Below are 22,107 nucleotides of genomic sequence, written 5' to 3'. Positions count from 1 at the left end.
TTCTTCTGCGACAGGAGGGAGGAGATCGGGGAGATAATGGATAAAAGCCTGAATTGTGGTACATTTCAAAGTGAACAATTCCTCAGTTTTCATCAGACGTTGCATAATTGGGCTTTCTCATTTTCTGTCTGAGAGATAAATGACAGATAGTTGGTGGATTTGAATCAAAGTGCAAAATGAGCAGTTCATTTGACAATAATGGAGTAAAAATACAGCTTCCCAAATGCATTTCAGTCTTTTAAATTAATACAAATGTGTCATTTTGTGTCATTTTAATAATTTGCAGGAGCCCAATTGAAGCTCTCGAGGTGTAAAAGAAGATGAACCAAGTTCACTTCAAGTGAAGCATATTTGAATCTGTTTGAAAATATATTTACTCTGATTTGTAAAGGTGAATGCTGTTTTTTTTCTGCTGTCTTGCCTCTGAATGTCATTTAAAGTCACGACACAAAAGTGCTGAGACTAATTCTAAGATCTCCTTTTTCCTTTCCTCCTTTCCTCGCCTGCTTCTTTATTTCTTTTTTCCTCACATCTCTCCAACCGTCACTTTCTGTCTTGACATGAGTAAAAAATAAAGAGAAAAAAATGAAATAGACCACCTCCTCACAACAGTGGGAGTGAGCGGCGTCCTCTGGGGTACCGAGCAAGACGTCTTTGGTGGTTGCGGAAGCTCTCTGGCATCTGCTCAGTGTTCCAACACGACAGCTAATTCTGTTACAGGAGGTATAAACAGTTCTGCTCGGCGTCCTTATCGCAAGCACAGACCCAGGACGTCGGCCGCTGTCGTCATCGTTGTATAACACTTTGGATGCAAAAGACAAAGAAAAGGCAATAGAGAGGAGAGAGAGAGAGAGAGAGAGAGAGAGAGAGAGAGAGGGAGAGGGTGTGTAGGATGTGTTGGGAGAACAGAGCACTGTGATACATCGCTGATGAATATTTTAAAGGGTCCTCTGTTATGTGAGGAGGAAGAAAAATGAAGACACAGGAGGATCTTAAGGAAATCAGGACATGAGGACACACTCTGAGACTTATTCCCAAGGAGGAACTCCATGTTTCAGAAGACAATTTCACTTTCATTTCTGTAGTTAAGCTTGTGCACTACATACCTCTTTCATACATTATAGAATGATTGCATTCTGTTTTACATATTTGACCCTACACTGCAGCCGGTGTTACTTCCTGTTTTTCTGTGAAAGTTCTTTCTCCAACAGATAAATGAGGGTGTGGTTGATAGTAAGGTGTAATCCATCACCGTGGCAAACAGATTGCGGACGTAACATAAGTTATGAGGTGGGGGATTTTTACAGTACCAAGGTCATTTTCTTGATGGGTTTGGCTCCTGGCACCCCTGGGCTGACCCTATTCAGTCCTAACTGAGGGTGCTGACCGATGCTTCATTGCATCATTGTCCCATTTTAGCAACAGCTTCTATTTTTTAACTTTGAGCACAAAAAAGTTATTTGGTGAACAATTAGGCTAATCAACATTGCCAGGAAATGACTCAGAAAACTAATAAATGACATAAAAATGCCAGCAGAGGGCTTTAATGACATTGAGTGCATTGTCCATTGTTAAAGTCCTTCTTTGTTGTGTTCAAGTTGCAGACTAGTCCCTATACTGATGCACAGTGAAGATTTGAGCCCTACATTCATGCATTGTCAGTCTCTAGATAGTTTAGATTTCTTTCCGTGAGGTTATGGCAGCGTTGACATGACACAAGTTGGCAGGTCACCAAAACTGTTAAATGATTGTGTCACCTGTCAGTCTGTGTGACTTCATGTCAGGTTATTTTTACTACTTCAGAGTGAATCGTGGATAAACTAGACCTAAGAAGGAAAAATGCATAATTTTCAGCTTTGGTCTGAAATAAGTGATCCTCAAGGTATAAACACACACCTCACTTGAGTAGCGTGGTGACAAATGTTTTCTCAAAGTTAGTCTCATATGGTTTTTTCACCAAAACGTTGTATTACATTAAAGAAATCTTACGAATTACATCTACTAGTTCATTGCAGGTATATATGCAGATATGGTACTTCTTTAAAATGGAAGTAGATACAAGATGTCTCCTACTTCACTGAAAAGTCAATTCTCAATGTATGTGTATGTGGGTTCAAGTTTCCACATCAGACTTCTTAAAGTTGCATGGACCGCGACTGTCTTCCAAACTAGTTGTGTTGTCAAAATTGTAATGTAACGCATATATATTAAACTGAGCGCAGAAAAACTTTCCCCCTTCAGCAGAGTAATGTGAAAGCAGCCTTCTAGTGTCAAACTCTGCACATACATCATTCTGCACAGTGGAGCGCAAACATCCAAGTGAAGTAACAACAAGCAAAACTTTTCAGATTTTTTTTGAGAGATGGGAGATTTTAAAATTTTATGTGTTATGTCTACATGTTTTCTTCTTTTTCCGGCACCTCTGCAGAACTTATTTCCCTTATATTTAATATTCTGAATGAAGTATATGAAACTGCGTTATGCATTTTTTGGTTGATAATTAAAAAACTATACTTGAAGCGACTTCTAATTTTGTCACCTGTCATGGGAAGACTGTGAAAACACTTCTCAATTCTTGTACTGCAACTGTTGAGTTGCATTATAGGAACTGTAAGATCCAATGTTCTTTTTAGAAAACCAGTCTCCCAACATTATGGAGTACAAATATGAAATAGAGTACCCCTTTAACATCATTATATCCATGTCAATATCTCTTTGGCATGGAGACAAGAGGCTGGATTATTTCTTTGCTTTGAATATGCTGTAGGAGATTTTTGGATCTTAAAGAGTTCTGTTTTAGTCAAGTAAACCAATAAAGCATTAAAGCTGATGGCACTGTAATACTTAGCCTGTCTTTGGTATACTCCCATCACAGAAAGTTTTGCAGAAATGAATGAAGCACACAATAAAACAACACAAAGGTAATAGTACATTTAGGATTTTAATATACAGTTTTCAAGATAAAGTTCTTTGATAAACAAAGGGACAGTTTTTTTGGCTATATAAAAAGCTATTTAGAAACCAGTGACTAGACTTAGAGACAATAGTGGTCGTGTGCTTACATTTTCAGGTATCAAATACAGACACAATTTGCTCAGAGTGAAGAGGATACTCACAAAACTCAGAATAAACGTCTCACTGACTGATTTACAAGAATCACTTCATCAATAGTTTGAACCACGTTACTACACACTGAGCCATTAAGAATGAGCTATACTCCCAGAAATATGCAGAAAAAGATAATCAGATCTAGGAGGTCAGTTTACACTTACGTTGCATCAAAAAACAGACCTAAACTCACTGAACTAAATACAAAAAAAAAAAAAGTGATTTTATGGTAGGAATTGGCTGGTGCAAGGGCATATAAACTCCCTGGACAGGTTTACACATTGGTCCACAATACCCTAATAGTGATGGTAATAAAAAGAGTTGTCAAACAGGCTGCAGGGCATTGTGTTGCAGTGCTGCTACGCTCCTGCCAATCTCCTCTATTAACTTGAAGAACTGCAGGCGGCGCCAACCAGAGGCTACATCCACCTGGATCTCTTGGAGCTCATAAACTGGAGTTCATTACAGCCAGTGGGTTGCTGCCTCCAGCCGTGGAAGGAAAAACCCCACCCTTTTCCCACAGTTTCTGTCTATAGTGAATGAATATATGAGTATGACAGGCCTTGGGTGCTGTCAAACCTTTTGTGATTTATCTTTTGTAGTAATATTCCTGTATTGATGGAGCTGAGGGCAAACTGACCTCCATGCTAAGAGAGACACCCAGAGATAGTGTGCTACTACCACAAGAGCACAAGAGACAGACAGAGAGAAGGTGTTTGGCAGTGCAGAATCGTATGCAAAAGATTCATCGCAATATACAGTATACCAATGAACATCACACCTGGGTCATCACAGAGCTAGCCACCATTAATCTTAGTTATAAATATTTAAAGAAATTGAATTAGAATAAGTTTACCAAACAAAATAAAGGCTTTTAAGAGTGATTTTGGTCATCGACAGAGGCCATATTAGCATGTGTATCAAATGTTTGGGCTGTTCACTTTTCAGTATAACTTCAATTACCTGCATTGTAATAAGGTGTAATGGTGGTTTGAACCTTGCTTTGACCCAGGTCTGATTGGTAGGAATAAGAAAACAGATTTACAGTACAATACACTTGTAAATTTATACACTGTGAAAAACATTTCATTGGCTCTCCTTAAAAAACTCAAGTAATGAAACCGCAAAGGGTATTAGTGGTCAAGAAGCCACTAATAACTAATTTAGTGACTGTTGCTACGCCCGTAAAGCTTCCTATTCTCGCGTGGCACATATTCCCTTTACAATACCAGTGGTAGATTTGGCCTATCATTCAAAATTCTTTGTAATTATTGACACAATTGGTCCTTCGTATCAGACAGAAGAAGACAAGCGCAGCTTCTCATTTCTAGTTGTCGACTGTCAATTGTGCCACTGTGGCTGGAAGCTAGCGAACTAGGCTAACATTAGCAGCGAGAGGTTGTTGAAAACGGTGTCGCCGGCTGACTTTTTAATGTTTCTCACCGACTCATTTTAAAACAGCAACCCTTTAAAAGGGTCTTCAATATGCACTTGGTGACATGATTATTCAGAAAGACTGAGGCTAAAGCTAACAGGTCCCTAGCATAAAGTGAGCATTCCCAGCAGCTGATGATATATGCGGAGGTCAACAGCATTGGTCTTGTGTATTGTAAGTATATTTATAAAAAATGTGATGTCAGACTATTATACTATTATTTTTAACATAACTGTGTTGGGCTGCTCTTGTTTTCACTTTTAACGTTAAGAGAAATGGCTTTTAGGATTGAGGTCTTACCAATTTGCAAACACAACATTATCTCAGGTGACAGTGACACCAGGGTTGCTGTAGGGTAAACTTCTCATATCCATTACCCAAACAGCCGGACAGAGTCGCCAGCATTACTCTAAACTCTGCCACTCTTGCCTTCAAGGTAATTTACACACTTATGGTAGCACTTGATTTTACAGTTCAGGAATTGTTAATAAATAACTTGTACAAAAATGAAACAGCTGCTTTGTATTTACTCTAAACTTTGCAGTAATTATTGGTACAAATATATAATTTTCCGTATATTTACAGCCCGTCAGTTGTATTTACAATGTAATTATGCAGTTTTTGGCACTTTTTTGTTTATAATAACTTAATATGTTTTGATTACCTACTAAATAATTATTACTGTCTGTGTTAATATGTATATATATAAACATAACAGAACTAACTACCAGCAATTATATTTCTGTACCAATGTAATAATAAAATGTGTAGATACGAGTGATTTATTGCATCTATAGAAGTCTCAATCTCTCAAGATCTACAATGTTAATTACAAGCAATTAGCTTTTCATTTATGAGTATTCACCAGTGACCTAGTAAACACTGAGTAATTACTGTACTGTAAAAAAAAATGCTGCCATACTTAAAGTTTAGGTGTCACTCTCAACAAAAGCAGTATTTATCCTCAAAGATTCAGGAGATCTCTCTGAACTGTGTCCGTGGCAGCTCTGTGAAACTCCACATTGATTTTTTTTCTTCTCTTACCTCACTATTCTTCATATATCCCAGAGTCACAGATAACTGTAATCTGTCTTCTTGACCAAAAACATAATACGCAGCTCAATTACTTGTGATTCTAAGTCGAACCGATGGATTTGTTGTTTACAGCGCATTCATCTTAAGAGCACCAAAGAAAGTGTACAGTATATATACAGCCCAAAGTGTAAGGCGTAACATGATACAACAGTGTAGTGCAGATATTTATTTTCAGTCCAGTCCATGCGGAGTCCATCCCTTTCCATTATATTCCATGGTGTTATGTTCCATTACTTTCCACTCTATTCATATTCACTCCATTCAATTGAATCTGTAGTGTTTAATTCGATTCCATTCCACTCCATTCAACTCTAATTAGATTTCAATTAGTCCATTTCAAACCTTTTAATTCCACTCACGTCCATGTTTATGTGTCTCTGAGACCAGCCCAGTTATGTTTGTGTCAACTGGATATTTTGCAATATACAGTGTCAGTGTTGTTTTGTACATTTGGATTCTCCAATCCACTCTCTCCTCGCTGTGTTTTCCTCTTGCAAACGGTCATTACTGCAGAGACGCCCTGCACTAGTTTAATTATCATAAGCCTTGTTCCCATGTGTTCAGCATTATATGAACTGTACATTTGGAGTCTGTAAACTGAGTCCTGTATTTCTATAGGCAGTGTCAGCCCACATGTTTAGCTGGATGCTGTATTTGAGTTATTATACAAGGTTGTACCATAATTAATTAGTCCCCATAAATTTAACAATGACACATCTGGAAGGTGATTGGCCTTAATTATTTCTCCCTTCAGATATACAGTACAGAGTTTCCTATACATACATATTATTTGTGGTGGCCAAATACAGTTATCATCACAAACTGTTTTATTCATAACAGAACATATTCTGTACAATAATTTCCCTATGTACATTGTACAGTATATTATTACCTTTCCCTGTCACTCAGAGCACGAAGCCTGTGGGGAACACAGCACTTTTTTCTGCTCAGTTTTGCTGCTTCATAATAAGCTAATTTAAAGAAATTAACCTGATTCAAACCTCTTGTGAGGAACCAGACATCAAACAGGTCAGAGAGGCCAACTGTCCAAAGATATTTAGGCATACAAGGTCTACAGCGGGGAGGTTTGTACGTTTTAAAGGTTTCAGGCAGGATTGCTAAAAATGTGTACTGACCCTGTTTTAAGAGCACCCCAGGGCATGAGGGAAAAGAAGATTTTGCTTTTTTTTTTAGTTTTCCTGGAAAGTAAGGGTTATACAGTTACTGTAAATGTACATTATTATTGTAAGAAATGAATGTTGAGGATGTAGGACACTGGCTGAATGTGATTATTCAGTGTCCGACTTTATTCATGCACCCATTTAAAAATGCGACTAGACTAGGTAAGGCAAATCTCTCCTAGACGAGTCTGACACTAGCTAAGGGCTGAGAGCAGGCTAGTGAAATCTCCATCCCTGATGAGGAATGTCAGTTTAGCAGTTGGAGCCGGCAGGTGTATAGTTACTCAGCTCCCTGCGGATGGTGCTGAACGGCGACAGCTCCAGCTCGGTGGTACACTCGTGTTCGTTATCGTCACTGGCCGTGGCCGAGGATGGCGCGTGGTTACAGCAGCAGCAACAGCAGCAGTCCAGGAAGGCCCTTCCCAGCGGGCGACACAGGAGAAGCAGTAGCGCTGGTGTCACGGCCGCCCGGCAGAAGAGCAGCAGCTGGGAGAGAAGATGGAGGACAGACATGGTGTGCTCAGGAACACCGGCCGCCATGTATGCCGAAACTATGTTGCAGATGTTCTCAGGCACCACGCATGCACCGTAGACGATTGCTAGTGCCACAACAGTGCAGTTCATCTGGCTCTCCAGCCGGATCTGCTTCTTGTTGCTACGCACACTGGCCTGCTCTGCTCGCCGGATCTTGCGCGCCGTCACCAAAGAGCACCCAATGGTGAACAGGGTGGGGAGGCAGAAGTAGCAGCCGAAGCACCACCACAGCCGAGCACCCTCGTAGGTCAAGCCCAACACGTAGAGCATGTCGGGAAGTGAGGTGGATATCCTGATAATGCACCGTTCAACGGGAGGCTCGTCCGGCATTCCCGTGTCCTCTGCAACCAGCTGCCTGATGAGGAGCTCTGGGAGGGCCAATAGGAGAGCGCCGATCCAGATGACAGCTAGCTTAGCAGTAGTGGAGGTGCAGTTCTCGATCATCTCGTAGTACATCTGGACATTGGTGGCCGCACGGAAGCGGTCGATGCACAGAGCACACAGGGTGAAGGTGGTCACACCGAGGGAGGCCACCTGAGGAAACAGAAAGAGAAGTTCTTACATCATCAGAATCAAAGTCGTTTCAAAAACTCTATGCACATGACTGTAGGGGAGAATAATAGAGTAAGCCTTAGAGCTATGCTAACAGTAGCCTCATACCAGTGATAATCTACCATCTATCTTTCTGACAGATGGGCTGAGCTGCGTGCTAAATACTGATGTGACACTTTTGCAAGTTATAGTCAAGCCCTGCAGGTTGTCGGTAATGAATAAAAAGAACAACAAGGAACTGACAAAATTATCTCCAGTGTACAAAATGTCTGACATTATCTTGCAGGATCTTAAATAAGGGCTTCCGGTAAAGTAAACAAATGGATTCCCTCGCCTCACACACAAACAAAAGCCTCTCTACCGGTTGACAAGTCAGCCACCACCACATAAATAAACAGCAGGACACACAGTAATGGTACTGGCCTTTAGGTGCACCTGACACCGGTGTAATTACAAGCAGTGGAGCAACAGAAGCACAATGGAAGGCTGTAAGCTGCTATTAACACTGTGTAGCATCCTTAAACGAGTGCATGTGTGTGTGTGTGAGAAAACAAAGAACAGACAGACCAAAATAGAGTGAGACCACGCACAGCTAGCAAGTGGCACGGTGGATTAAAAGCCACCGTCACTGCATTCTTTCATTCAACTGTGTTTTCACACCTCCTGTTCAATGACAGTCGTATTAATTAGCAAACTTCCTAAATATTCAGCCGTTTTTATGTTAACGTTTCGCTCGAGACCTTCATGTAAGAGCTAATTACCTTGGCACAGCCGCCACGTTCTCAATGTAAAAAGTCTGTAAATTGTCAGAGAGCTCACAAATTTCCTCAGCATGTGAAAGCATCTGTTGGATTAACAGTCATGTTGGCAGAGTGGGCACCCAGCTGAACATTCCTCTGCAGCTGGAGTGTGTGTGTGTGTGCGTGTGTGTGTCCGTGTATGTGTGTGTTTGCACTCCTGTCCTTACATGAACTAGTTCCTTCCCTGATTTTGCCTCCAGCACAAAAACAGCCAGAACAGAACTGATCCGCACCCCAATCCTCCATCCCTGTCTCACCTTGCCCACCTTCTTTCTCACTCTTACTCTCACTTATCTGTCATCTTTTTGTTCACTCTCATCCTCTGTTCCGCTTTATACATCCTTTCTTCCTTTCCTCCCTCCATTCCTCCCTTCGTATAAAATTTAATTACAACAGCCAGCTTCCCAGATGGCCCCAGTGAGCCATGGCTTTAGTGCTCTAAACACATACTTCCTGGACAGATATAGATGTACACACACTGCAAGATGTTCTGTGTATCTAGGCCTGACATACACACACACACACACACACACGCACACACTGACCTTCTGACACACATAGATGTCCTAACTAGACTAATGAAGGGCGACCATATGAAACAGCAAGGGGTAAGTGGAGCAGACAAACCACTAACAGGCTCCAGCTCTCTGAACAGTAACTATGATCAACGTGACTGTGTTTTGGACCAGGGCGGTTTATTACCTGCCGCCACGTGACACTCTAATTGTAATTGTAGTGAATTGTTTTGAAAATGATCCAAAGCAGAACAATGAATAGCCATTAGGTATTTAAGTGATGCACTGGAGCAACTTGGAGTAGATTTAAGCATGTTTATGTGAGTGCTTTATTCACACTCTGGATAGAATAATCCCTTAGGTGATTTGGGCAGGTGTCAAAATTCTGAGTGCGCTTGGCAGAGGTTGTCATCTTACAAGTCCTTACCCATGCTTGGAATGCCAGGCACCAAAAATCAAATAAACGCAGGAGACTGTGCAGCAGTCTCGAGCAAAGCTCATTTTCATCAACGTCTACAGGTGTTGTTAACTGGTACAAACAACAGAGAAGGTAAATTATAAAGAGCTCGGGAAAGTCAATCATGCTCATGTGAAGCTGCCAAGACTAAATTTGCATTGCATTGAACCATAGGAGGACAGGTTGTTAAAACTGTCCAAAGAAATTCAGAGTTAAACAGCATATTGGATTTTTGGACTGTATTTGAGCAGCATATTATATATCAATGTAGGCACTAATGCATGTCGGCATTACAATTTTACCACAAGCTGTCGCACCTTAAACATTGTAACATAATTGTTTGCGACATATCATGTATTACACATAGAGTTTCAGTGGCCATCTAAACTGGAGTCGGAGCACCTTGACTCAGGGAAAAGTTCAAAATCCAATTCACAATATATATATGTATTGTGTAACATCCTTGAAAAGACCATGATCTGGAGCCTCTCTTCACTTCTGCTATGGCCAAAATACAAAAAGAAAAATAGAACAGTTCACCTGTAACACGCTGCTGATACACACAGCAACTCTGCTCACTTCATTGTCTGACTCATCCGTCTGTGGAAAATTGCTGTCTGCTATTTATTTCTCCATCCACAGTTTACACACTATAACATTGCTTGTTAGGAATATATTTTAGTGTGTCAGTGGAGAACAATGAGGAGTTTTTGACAGCTGCTGGTTTAGGCCTGATATTAACAGTCAAATATGTTGGCCTCTGTAGACTGACCCTACATCCTCTGAAAATAGAGTCGTTTTTTCTTTATTCTGATAGTTAAAGAAGCATCATATCAAGCTCTACCTATGACCCACTTTTTTCTCTGTAAACAAGTACATCAAGCGCACCTGTATATGTGGTGGATTTAAGTGAACACACACACACACACACACACACACACACACACAAATGCCCATCGAGTACACTTGGACAGGTGCTTGCACATGGTGAATATTTCATGGCTTCAACAACAGGGCTGGAACGGCTTTAGAGGCTGTCATGGAGGACCAGGAAACCCAGCTTTGATCAGCGTGTTGGGGCGGAGAGCAAGGGCAGGACGAACAAGCATAGCTTTGTAATAGAGGGGAGATGAGAGAGAGAGAGAGTCCAAGAGTCAGGCCTGGTGGGGTGATGAAGCTGTGCCTGTGTGTGTGTGTGTGTGTGTGTGTGTGTGTGTGTGTTTGTGGAAGGGGGTTATGCAAATGAGGGACTGAGAAACCGGGGCAGAAGAATGGAAAAGGAAAAAAGAGTGGGAGAAACTAAGAATGAGAGAAAGAAATGAGGGAGTGAATATAAGACAAGAGCAGGGGGACACGTCAGTGAGTTAGAGACAGTCCAAAGTGAGAAATAAACGCGACATCTTCAGAATGATTAATAATGTTAATATGGCATTTCTCCCAACAAGCAGCCTTGACCCTGTCATGTTCATTTTACCTGCTGGCAAGATGACAGACCTGCTCGCCTCTAGGTTGGAAAGGGTGTTTCTAAAATATTATCATTAAATGTTAAGTCTGCTTATTTAAAACAATGATACATTTTTCCAGAGTGAACAAGACAATGATTTTTTTTTTTACTTTATGTGGTTACTATGCCCCCATTCTCTCTTTAAAAGAAGAGTTCCACATTTTGGGAAATACTCATATTTTCTTTCTGGCCCGAGAGATAGATGAGAAGATTGATACTAATTTGTGTCGTACGTTAGATTGTGTTACTTTTGGACATAGCCATAACTGTTTCTGCCTCTCTCTATATGCTAAGCTAACCAGCTAATGGCTGTAGCCACATATTTACTACAGACATGAGAGTGGTGTTGATCTTCTCATCTAACTTTGAGTCACAAAGCGTATATGCGTATTCCCCAAAATGTTGAATTATTCCTTTAATAAACTAATTAATAAACAATTTATAATTGGTAATTAATTTATACAACTATTTCCTTTGACCTCACTGATTTGCCAACTAAGATTTTAAAGTCACTGCTCATAAAACTGACAATTTGTGAAGTAGCTCGGTGCCGTTTTTCCACTTCATACCATCTATTTCTTCTCAACCTTGGACTTCAAGGGCTGGAAAAAAGAACATAAAAAGCTCTTTCATCCGCAACACATGTTTTTCAGGTTCTGGCCGTCTATCTGCGCAGCAGGTGAGAAAGACATTTTCCCCTGCTGCTGTTTTTAATAACGGCCCATTAACTTCCTGATTAAAGGTCCTGTGAGCTGGTGGCACAAAGGCCTCGAGTTATTAATTGGGTCTTAACAAGGACTGGTGGAGCCTGTGTGGCCATACTGTGACTGCAGCCACTGTCAGGGTGGTAATGGGTGTTATCAGGTGATGAATGGGCTAACGTAAAGATATAACAACAACAACAACAACACACACACACACACACACACACACACACACACACAGGCTTATAGTAATGAGCCAAGGAGACAAAAGGGTTATTCCAGCTGCAGTTCTGTTTCTAGGTTGAGTGCGTGACCCAGTGCAGGCTGCAGCAGACCATAATTCTAACCAGAGAGACCCTGCCTGTGACAGCCACCATCCGTCTAACAGCTGTGCCGTGTGTCTGCAAGAGACAGAAAACTGATGTATGTGAGTATGTGCGGCCATTTATGAGTATGTGTGTGTCTGTGCACGTCAACATTTATTCAGAATTATTAAAATTTGAGTCTCACTGTGGTTGTGTATGTATGTGTACAAGTGTAGATGGTGTATATGAGTGTATGTGGGCCTATGTGTGGGATTATGGGAGACAGACACGTGAAATCCATCCTTGTGGGCTGATAAAGATTCCTCTCTGATGATGTTAGAGCACACAACTTTAAAAGGCCACATAGCTTTCTATCTCTGTTACAGTATGTATAGTATTGTACTCTCTATTTTATTCTAGCTTGACAAAAACATGGAGTTGCTATGTTATTTATTTATTTATTTATGGTTTATTTGATAGAGACATATACAGTAAACACAGACATCCAATCCAATGCAAGTATCATAGTGTTTAATTTGCAACACCCATCCCCAGAGTTGTCATGGAGATAGTTGTTCAAATAACACAAGTGAGGAATTTCTGTCTCATGATGGTTGAAAGCTTCAGAAACACAAAGTAAGTGGACCTCTCACAGCAAGGTCCATTTAGTAGCTGTTCTGGAGCTTTCAATCACATGATCCTACTCTGCAGATGGTGGAATCGTAAATGACCGATTTCACTTTAAAGGAATAGTTTGACAGTTTGAGTATTTTTTGCCAGGCGCAGTAACTTCCTGGAGTCCTGTCGTCACCGGGAGGTTGCCAGGCAACCGGCGGAGGAAGATTGATGTGATCGAAAGCTCCAGAATGGACTTTGTGCTAAGATTGTCTACTGAATGAACTTTCAGTCTTTTCTATTCTGTGAACAAAAGGAACAGTCTCCACCAGCCAGGGACAGAGATCCATATAATTCATGGATAAGTAGGGCGAGCACTCACAAATGTTCATCTTTCTTTTCTTTAATTAACTTAGTAGCAACACTAACAATATTCTAATTTACTTGGTTGCCTTCTGCCTTTTACAGTCCTTAGCAGCGTGTGTGAGGCAGTTTCTTCCGCACAATAAATGTCTCTCCCATTAAATTATATCCTGACCTGTGGCAGATTTCCCCTGGACATTAAAAAAAATTTATTTGGCTCTCACTGTACAGTAGCTGCTGAAAAAGTCTGGTTCCAGTTCATTGATCCCTGTCTAAGACTGTTATGTTGGAGACAATACTAAATGCAATATTCTCTCTTCCTCTATTCTACTGTATGAAAGCTGGCTACATGCCGGCCTGTTCCATGTTGAAACACTGAAACTAATACACTGTTTTTTCTCCATCCATCAACATACCTTATTCATAATGTTAATCATCCAATGAATATTTCATATTTACATGGGTAATTATCAATTTGCTTAATTGCATACAACATCAAGCCTAATCTTTGCTTCATACTGTTGTTGTGTGGTCTTGTCTCATCATACAAAACACAATATCTACTCATCCACGGACAAAGAGCTGACTGAGTGGACTCACCATCATGCATTATGGAGACACTAATTATATACCCTGAATAATTCACATATATTCCAATTAACCATCATTCGTGTGCCTAATAGACGGGGCTGAGAAACAGAAAGGGCACAAGTACTGGTGTGCGTTTGTGTACTTATTCTGTGTTTATGTGTCACTACAGTGTCTGTACTCTAACTGCGCATTCAGCGTATAACCCCAGTGTGTGTGTGTCCAAAATGCTTTCATACTGTATCTAATGTGTGTGTGTGTGTGTGTGTGTGTGTGTGTGTGTGTGTGTGTGTGTGTGTGTGAGAGAGTGTGAGTGTGTCTTCCCCCTGAGGCTTGCTTCTAATCACAGATAGCTGATGCAGAGAGAGGGAGAGAGAGAGAGAGAGGTAGAGAGAAGGAGAAGAGCCGTGGGCAGTGATCAGTGGAGAGAAGGCCATCCCACCCATCTGGAGGATCAGTACACCCTACTGACTTAATGCATGTGTGTGTGTGTGTGTGTGTGTGTGTGTGTGTGTGTGTGTGTGTGTGTGTGTGTGTGTGTGTGTGTGTGTGTGTGTGTGTGTGTGTGTGTGTACAGGCTAGATAAGATAGACAATCAGACATATAGACATGGGGATGGATGTATATAACTGGACCTCTTTTCTTTCACTTTCTTGATATAACAAAGATGTGGACATCTCCAGAGCTACCCATAAAGGTTCAGTGATAGTACCATAATTATATCTGGTGATTGGGGAAGTTATCATTTTCTACACCACAGGGTGTTTGGATTCTCCATATACTGGATGTTACACAACTTGAATTTCTAATTCTGATTTAGTTATTTGAAAGTGTGTGCGTGTGTGTGTGTGTGTGTGTGTGTGTGTGTGCATGTGAGAGTTGGAACAGTGCATGCGAATGTGTCAAGCTGATGTATGTCCTGCCATTACCGCCAATTTCAGCACAATACATGGTTCTACCTCTGGCCCTCTCTCCCTCTCTCCCTCTTTATTCTTTATCTATTGCTCCCTCGCGTTCCTCAGCCTCTTTCTTGCTCTGCTTCAATAGTCTGTTTCTCTCTCTCTCTCTCTCTCTCTTTCTTTCTCTCTCTGTCTGATGAAGCCCACAGTACCATAGCAAAGTCAGCCTACGGTTTCTGACTACAGGGTATTGTACAGCACAGTAGAAGCCAGATGTATAGATGAGGCACACAAACTGAAAGGCTCGCCATGCAGTTGAGTGCAGCAGGGCAGAATATCACAGAGAAATGCAGTGCAAAAGAGGGAAATGTTACTTCGAGCTACAGTACACCCTTGTAGCCTATATGGACTTGAAATTAAAAAACACATTTTTGCACATATATTATCAATCAAGACAAGCCATCGTGGCTCAAAATATATAGCATAAGGTAAGTGTGATATAGCAGGACTGTTAGTAGAATTGCGAATGTACCACAAAGGAGAGAATGAGCCTTTAGGGAGTCACTAGATTTATGTCCTATGGCGGAGACTGGCAATTAGCTGTAAATCAGGTTTAAAAAGAAGGTGTGAAAACAGCCATTTCTGTCTACTAATGGGAGTGGTCATCAGGCTGTTGCATATGAGAGACATGCATGATAATCATATAAACAGGGTTTTACAAATGTGACAAAATTACTGTTGATCCAGCCTTTTAATTCTGCATTATTCAACAACAAAATGTGCAATGTCTAACTCAATAGCATGATAAATATTCTCATAAATAAGCTGTGTTTTTATGTTGCTTATCAGTCTAAAAAGATAAACAATATGCATTACTTTATTCGAGTTCACAATTCAAGATTATGATTTGGAAACATCTCTTTATTTAGGGGCAGCGAGACAGAAAGTTTTTTAAATCACTGCGTTACAGCAGCATAGCTCTGAATGAACCTTGACAAATGACTAATTTTCCGCCCCGGCTTACAAAATGCTTACTGCACTGCTTATTTGTTATTTTACCCTACTTTCAAGTCTTATCCTAATCAACTGCCAGGTGCAAAAAACCCAATTATTGCCCATTAGTTTTGCCTGAATTTGCTGCTCTGTGCATCACTACCTAGAGGGGTCGTCTGCAATGACAGCAGCATGAAACAGGAGTGTGTCTGAAATAATGAAGGCTGGCTGTAACCCACATTTTTATTTTGTGCAGCACTCTTACAATTTCTCCTGCCGTGTTTTCTCACATCTCACACCTAAAATTGCTTTCTCTTTGAGGTTTGGAAAATTCCATGCTTTACTTAACAAAAATTAAGTTTACTGAAGGCAGCACCATAGGGGTCTCCTCGCTCAGGGAACTGCTATATATTATCTATACCACTTTCTGATTATGCATGCATGCACACGTGAAGCTGGCCTTAATGTTTGCGTGAATGTGCCTGTGTGTGAGAGTGCTGTGTGTAGATTCAAGCATGTGTGAATGAGTATGTGTGTCTTTATTTTAAGGCCAAACGTTGATATCCCCTGTGACTGAATTTGGGTTAAGTGAAGAATAAAGTCACTCCATAGGGTGAATGTGTGTTTCACTGAATGATCCACAGGGAGAGAGTGAGCCCCAGGCTGCATTACTCACGGCCTGTCTTGACACATGCGCGCGCGCGCACACACACACACACACACACACACACACACACACACACACACACACACACACACACACACACACACACACACATTGAAGGCACCATGAACAGATAGGCCCGAATGCACATGTCCTGATAGATATGCACTATAAAACGCATATACACACAGATACAATCATTCCGCCACAAACACACACATGCATACGCACACACCCTCTGCATTAAGAGTGGCCATTTGGTCTCTCCACTGTAATAATGTTATTAAAGTTATTAAATAATATCCTGTGGTCCTTGGCTAGCTCATATGCAATAACACAGGGAGGGACTGTCTCCCTCTGATCCACCAATAATTAATAGTGTATGCACTTACAAGGTGTTTGCCAAATGAAATGAGAACTGTTCATATATTACACTGTGCGGTCAGTGAGGAGAAAGGCTGGCGAGCGAGACTGCAGAAAAGAAGAGGAGATGGTGCAAATGCAAGCAACCCTACTTTAATTTGGAATCATGCAGGCTGCAGACTTGTGGGTTGTGACTCCAAAGCCTATTCGCAATTCTCTAGCTGTCATCCATTTCTAGAGGCCATACAGTACACCTGCATTTCAAAAGACCAGACACAAGCTCGGTTTGTAAATATAAACTTACATGATGCAGCTCCAGAAACTGGTCTTTACATCTGTCTGTCATTAGATGACTACCTTTTCAGGTATGGTAATTCTTGCATCAAAGCTGACTGTCTATCATGAGGGCAATGTGAGGATAATAATATACTGTTCACCGGCTCATATTATCACTTCATTATGTGACAGCCCTCCCTGTCTGCAGGCTCTGGAGGGCGGAGTCTGGTCACCTGTTCTGGCTCACTGCCTGGCTATAGAAGCTGGAGAAACTCAGACTTCACTGACTTCTAGTCTTTTCTGGTTTTGCTGCATTGCACAGCACATCTCTCACTCATGCACCTCGGGCACCACCCATAAGTTCACTGCTTTCAGTTTTGTTAGATGTTTAATACATGATGCATTTGGGTCAAGCCATACCTTTAAAATCATGTGTGATGTGTCCCCTCTTTGTCCCTCCTTAAGCCAGGTTGTGACAATGGCCATTCAAACACAGGCTTAAGACCCCTGAGCTGGAAACCCCTGCTTCATACAAAAGACATCAACCTTGCGGGTGAATCTGACACTGGTGTAATTGCAGTGGGCACACAAAGGGAAGGTATCAACATTGTGTAAACAACCTGCCTAGCATCCATCCACTACACATGAACAGAAAAACAAGAAGAGACCGAGTGTGTGTGTGTGTGTGTGTGTGTGTGTGTGGGCAGGAATATAGATTACCTGTAACATGTTTTACCAACTGTAAGTATAGTGACAGCAACAGAAGAAGAGCTAGGTATAAGTTGGAATGAATGGGAAATAGTGAGCTATTATCTTACATCCTGATGTGTATTCATGCCCTGAGGGGGAGGTGAGTCTCTCTCTCTCTCTCTCTCTCTCTCTCTCTCTCTCTCTCTCTCCAGTAGCAGGTGTACAAGTGACAAACAGACCCTCCTTGTTATTGGCAGAGCTGACATCCTATAGCCATGCCCGTGTGGTTTCTTGCCAGTCAGGGCTTAAAAAAACTGAAACTCAACTCTTAAAGTCCATTTACTCAGGCAAGGAGAGTGTGAAACCTCATTGTCACACCCCAAACTCCAACAGATTATGTCTATTGTCATTATGGATGTGTGATCACATTCAGACAAGGTTGGATAATATGTAAATGACACTGAATGAGCCCCATTCACCATCTGTCATCTCTGCAGAGGCGACACAGTCTATAGGCATTGCCTCAAAACTCCACTACAATATGAAATAAGTGTCCCGTTCAAAGCAGAATAAAACCACAAGAAGGAATAGAATAAATTTACCTCCACATAGGGCACCACTTTGCAGGTGAACTCGCCCAGCAGCCAGGACTTTGTCAGCTCGTGAAAAACCACCATGGGCAGGCAGAAGAAGATGAGCACAAAATCCCAGACTGCCAAGTTGGCCAGCAGTGAGTTGGAGATGCTCTTCATGTAGTAGTTCTGGCACACGATGCACAGGATGGCGATGTTGCCCGCTATCCCCACCAGGAAAATAACCCCGGAGACGCATGTGATCGCGTAAGCGCCGTAAGTCTCGCTTGTCACCGGGTAAAAGGGGTTCTTGATCTCGTCCCCGAAATCCTGCGAGCTGGGAGGGGTGATCGGCGTGGCGTCCCAGGGGTTCTCCTCCCTGAAAGTGAATAACTCGGTCCTCCTGGTGAAGAGGTCAAAGGGCAGGTCGGTGGAGGTGAGGGCCACCGGTTTGGGGATGGGTTCCCACGGCGACGCGTGAGTCTGAGCCAAGAGCACTGAGCTTTTGTTCAGCCGGTTTCTCCCCCTCTTCGACGCTTTCTTCTGCTCGTCTTTTGTGCCTCTCTTGTGCCTGTCGCCCTCCTCGGGACCCCCTCCTCCGTCTCCTCGGCCCATTGAAGAGGGCTTAGCAGCATTGTAGTGTCCACCTGCTGGCGTCCCCGTACTACCAAAACCGCCATTCAACTTTATCCTCTTATTGTGGTGGCGCGTCGGGCCCCAGTGTGAGACAGCGTTGGGGTCCTCCATGGGTGTCACAGTCCTGCTGAAGTCGCGCTTGTTGTGCCCAATTCGCCACGTTTCTTCTGCAATTACCCTTTTCCAGGGGTGAGAGGAGTTCCCTCTGATAATTGCCCGCTGCGCCGGCAGTTCCGCCGAGGACGCACCTGTGGCGTACCCCGGCGAGAGCGCACGGTCCCTGGGTTTGTTTTGATGACTCTCCCGGAGTGACCCATGAAAAGTCCTGGCAGAGTATGCGCTGGTGTCGCTGTCCTCTTTAGATCGCACTTCTCCATTATTTCTTAGAGATAATAATACATGTGCATGGGCAAATAACACAAATAACGTCCTAGGCGGCAGAAACTGCATGGTCCAGGAATTATTGAGCGCAGTTTTAATCCTCACAAGTGCATCCTCATACCTCTGTGGCAGCGCGGGGATACTCTTCCAGTGTTCAGTCAACACCCATGTTGGACACAGCACAAGAGGGGGAGCTCACGGTTTCAAGTGAACGGCTGCATTCATGATGCGAGCTCTGCAAACTTGTAAGTTATATCCCAATGTCTTGTCGTGCACTATGCAGCAACCTCCGAATCGCCGCCTCCCTCCACGAGTCACTCCCGTTTCCAAAGTCTTGACATTACCGAGCAGGACAGCGAATCAGAGTCCGGATCCAGAGAGAAAGAGCCAAAGAGAGGGATAGAGGGAAATGCTGCATATCCATGCACACAATCCGCACAGCATCCAGTTCCCAGCTGTGGGCAATAGCATCCAAAAAAGACTGTTTCTTTCCCTCTCTCGCTGTCAGTGCGTTAGTTTAGTGGGTTGGGTCGGCTGCCAGCAGCAGCAGCAGCAGCAGCGTCAATGCGGTGCAGCCCACTAGGTTGTGATGCACGGGAGAGAGAGAGAGAGAGAGAGGAGAGAGAGTGACAGAGAGGGAAAGAAGGAGGGGTGGAAATCGGTCTGTTTCTCGTCCCTTCCTCCTCTGCATCCAGTGTCTCACCTCCTCTGCTTGAAGACCGTGCGCTGGAAGAAAATGGACTCCCCTGGCGGCTAACCCCGATCTGTCACTCCTCATCCATCACGGAGCATCCAGCAGCCCCGGAGCAGACTACTGCTACAGCACCCCTCTCTCTCACACACACACACACACACACACACACACACACACACACACCCACACACACACCCCCTCCCTCCGGCAGACAAGCCAGCCACGCCCGACAGACGTGCTAATAAATATATTAGCCAGCTTTTAATTTTTACGCACAGGCGGCGCTGTGATATCGACGCCCTCGGAGAACGTTTGAGCACAGGCTCTTTAATCCTAACCATTTTGTTCTAAAGCAAATATGAATAGCAGTGCCAGTGGGGGGAGTTAGTTGCACTTGTTTCAAAAGACTTGCCTAGTTCAAGTGACTGTATAAATGCGCTTATTTTCCCTCCAGTCATATTTTTATTTGTGTTAATAAAACAAATATTTTCAGACGAAGCATTAAGCCCAATATGTAGATTCCTTATTCATGGTATGTATGATTTTACTGCTGCCAAGTTACCACCAGAAATCTTAGGGCCCCCTATAAAACAACTCACCAACAGCTCTGACAGATATATGGATAATCTCTGTCATGTCCCAGTGTCTCTGTTCAGCTATATGGGGCCCCTGAATCATTCATGTTCCACCCCTCAGTGTGCTCAGCTGCAAGCTCCACCATATTTGAAAGTGATCATCATCTAGCTTCTGGATTGATCTAACCTAACTGTAGGGGATATCTGGACATTGATTGTGGCGTGTTCTACAGCTGCATGCATCAGTAACTTCACCATATCCCCATAAAATTTGCTCTTTCACAAAAGGGCACTTTAAGTTATTTAATTCACCAATCAAACAGCCATTTGACTATAACCTCAGTGTTGTAGGTTTTATTAAGAGGCTATATGAAGTACATCTGCAGACTTGCGGTGGTTTTCTGAAGTGCCATCAAGGTTGAACTTAACAGAGAGGGAACATTCGTGGTGCCGAAGTATTATTGTAAAGTGAATTGTGACCTGTCGCTGTGATAATGTACTTTAACTAAACTTTGACTTCACTTTATATCTGTCTCACTATACAGCTGTATTTTTTTAGATTTTCTTTTTTTATTTCTTCAGTTTGACACAATGACATGTTCTCAAACCAGTAAATAGCTTTCTAGAGCAAGAGATTCCCAACCAGGGACACTGTACATGTACCCCAGGGGAGTAAGTCAGCTCAGTTATGTTTTGAATGGAATGTAATGCGTGAAAACCTTGTGAGTTCCTAAAAAACATAGTTAGCAAGTGAGCATGGAAGTCCAAACAGCTAAGAGCTAAGAGTGATGGATAAATAAAAAAAAGAACAGCTAAAATTAGCTAACGGGTTATGAGTGTGAGTGTTGTGAAGGTGTCTGTGAGTCCATCTGACTGGGCTGCGGGGCCCCCATGGTCCTGGGCTACCCTGTCCAGCTCTGTCTGTGCATATTTTCTTTGAGATCCAGCATTCAGAGCTGTTCTAGCCTTCCCAATTCAAGCTGGAATGTCTGCCCCTCTCCCTCCATCTTGCACACAACACTACCAAAGTAGATTTAGCTTCTAACGGCTTCTAGCTCTGCCCCTTCCATTCAGATGTGGGGGTGCGTCTGACTGAAAAGGTTGGGGACCACTGCAGAGTATTTAAGCATTTGTGGCTACAGTTATTAAATACACACACACACACACAACCACAACCTGTGACTAAGTACTGTATGTCCAGTAGCTCAGTCAATAATTCAAGAGACTCTCGGGAGTAAATGAAATGAGCACATTATGTCTCAAGTACTCTAAGTAGCCTACTGTAAGTGGACGTTTCACACTGCTGGAGTCTCAGACACCAAACTAAGGAAAGTACAGAACACATTAGAATGTGTAAACATGCACATTAATGAGACATTTAGAGATTTTTAAAATTGAAGTACAGTATGTGAATATGTAATGTACAAATATGCTGTGGTAATAAACACATACAAATACTTCTTACCGACTTACATATTTTCAGACATACCTTTCTGTGTATTTGTGAGTATGCAGGTACTGAGAGAGACAGAGGGAGAGTGAATTGGCAGACACGGCGGACATCTCGCTGGTGACCTTCTACATCAAATAGGTGATTGGAGCCAATTC

The 22,107-nt window shown here is 42.4% G+C and overlaps 1 protein-coding gene and 1 long non-coding RNA gene across 2 annotated transcripts in view; one reads left to right on the top strand and one right to left on the bottom strand.

The window, feature by feature from the left end:
* Window positions 1-13,998, top strand: part of LOC127358768 (uncharacterized) — a 70,078-nt gene extending 56,080 nt beyond the window's left edge. Inside the window, exons 5-6 of the long non-coding RNA XR_007882535.1 lie at window positions 12,186-12,312; window positions 12,971-13,998. This is a non-coding gene — a long non-coding RNA (uncharacterized LOC127358768). The remainder of the gene's footprint in view (window positions 1-12,185; window positions 12,313-12,970) is intronic.
* On the bottom strand, window positions 2,923-21,869 carry gpr37b (G protein-coupled receptor 37b). Its single transcript, XM_051392104.1, has 2 exons — window positions 18,244-21,869; window positions 2,923-7,887 (listed from the first exon to the last, which is right to left on the bottom strand). The coding sequence occupies exons 1-2, from the start codon at window positions 19,297-19,299 to the stop codon at window positions 7,072-7,074; spliced, it is 1,872 nt and encodes a 623-aa protein (XP_051248064.1). The 5' UTR covers window positions 19,300-21,869; the 3' UTR covers window positions 2,923-7,071.
* Window positions 21,870-22,107: the final 238 nt, after the last annotated feature.

Source organism: Dicentrarchus labrax, unplaced genomic scaffold (assembly GCF_905237075.1).
Source record: "Dicentrarchus labrax unplaced genomic scaffold, dlabrax2021, whole genome shotgun sequence".
Classification (NCBI taxonomy): domain Eukaryota; kingdom Metazoa; phylum Chordata; class Actinopteri; family Moronidae; genus Dicentrarchus; species Dicentrarchus labrax.
The sequence above is the reverse complement of the archived record's forward strand: the minus strand, read 5'-3'. Positions and strand labels throughout refer to the sequence as shown.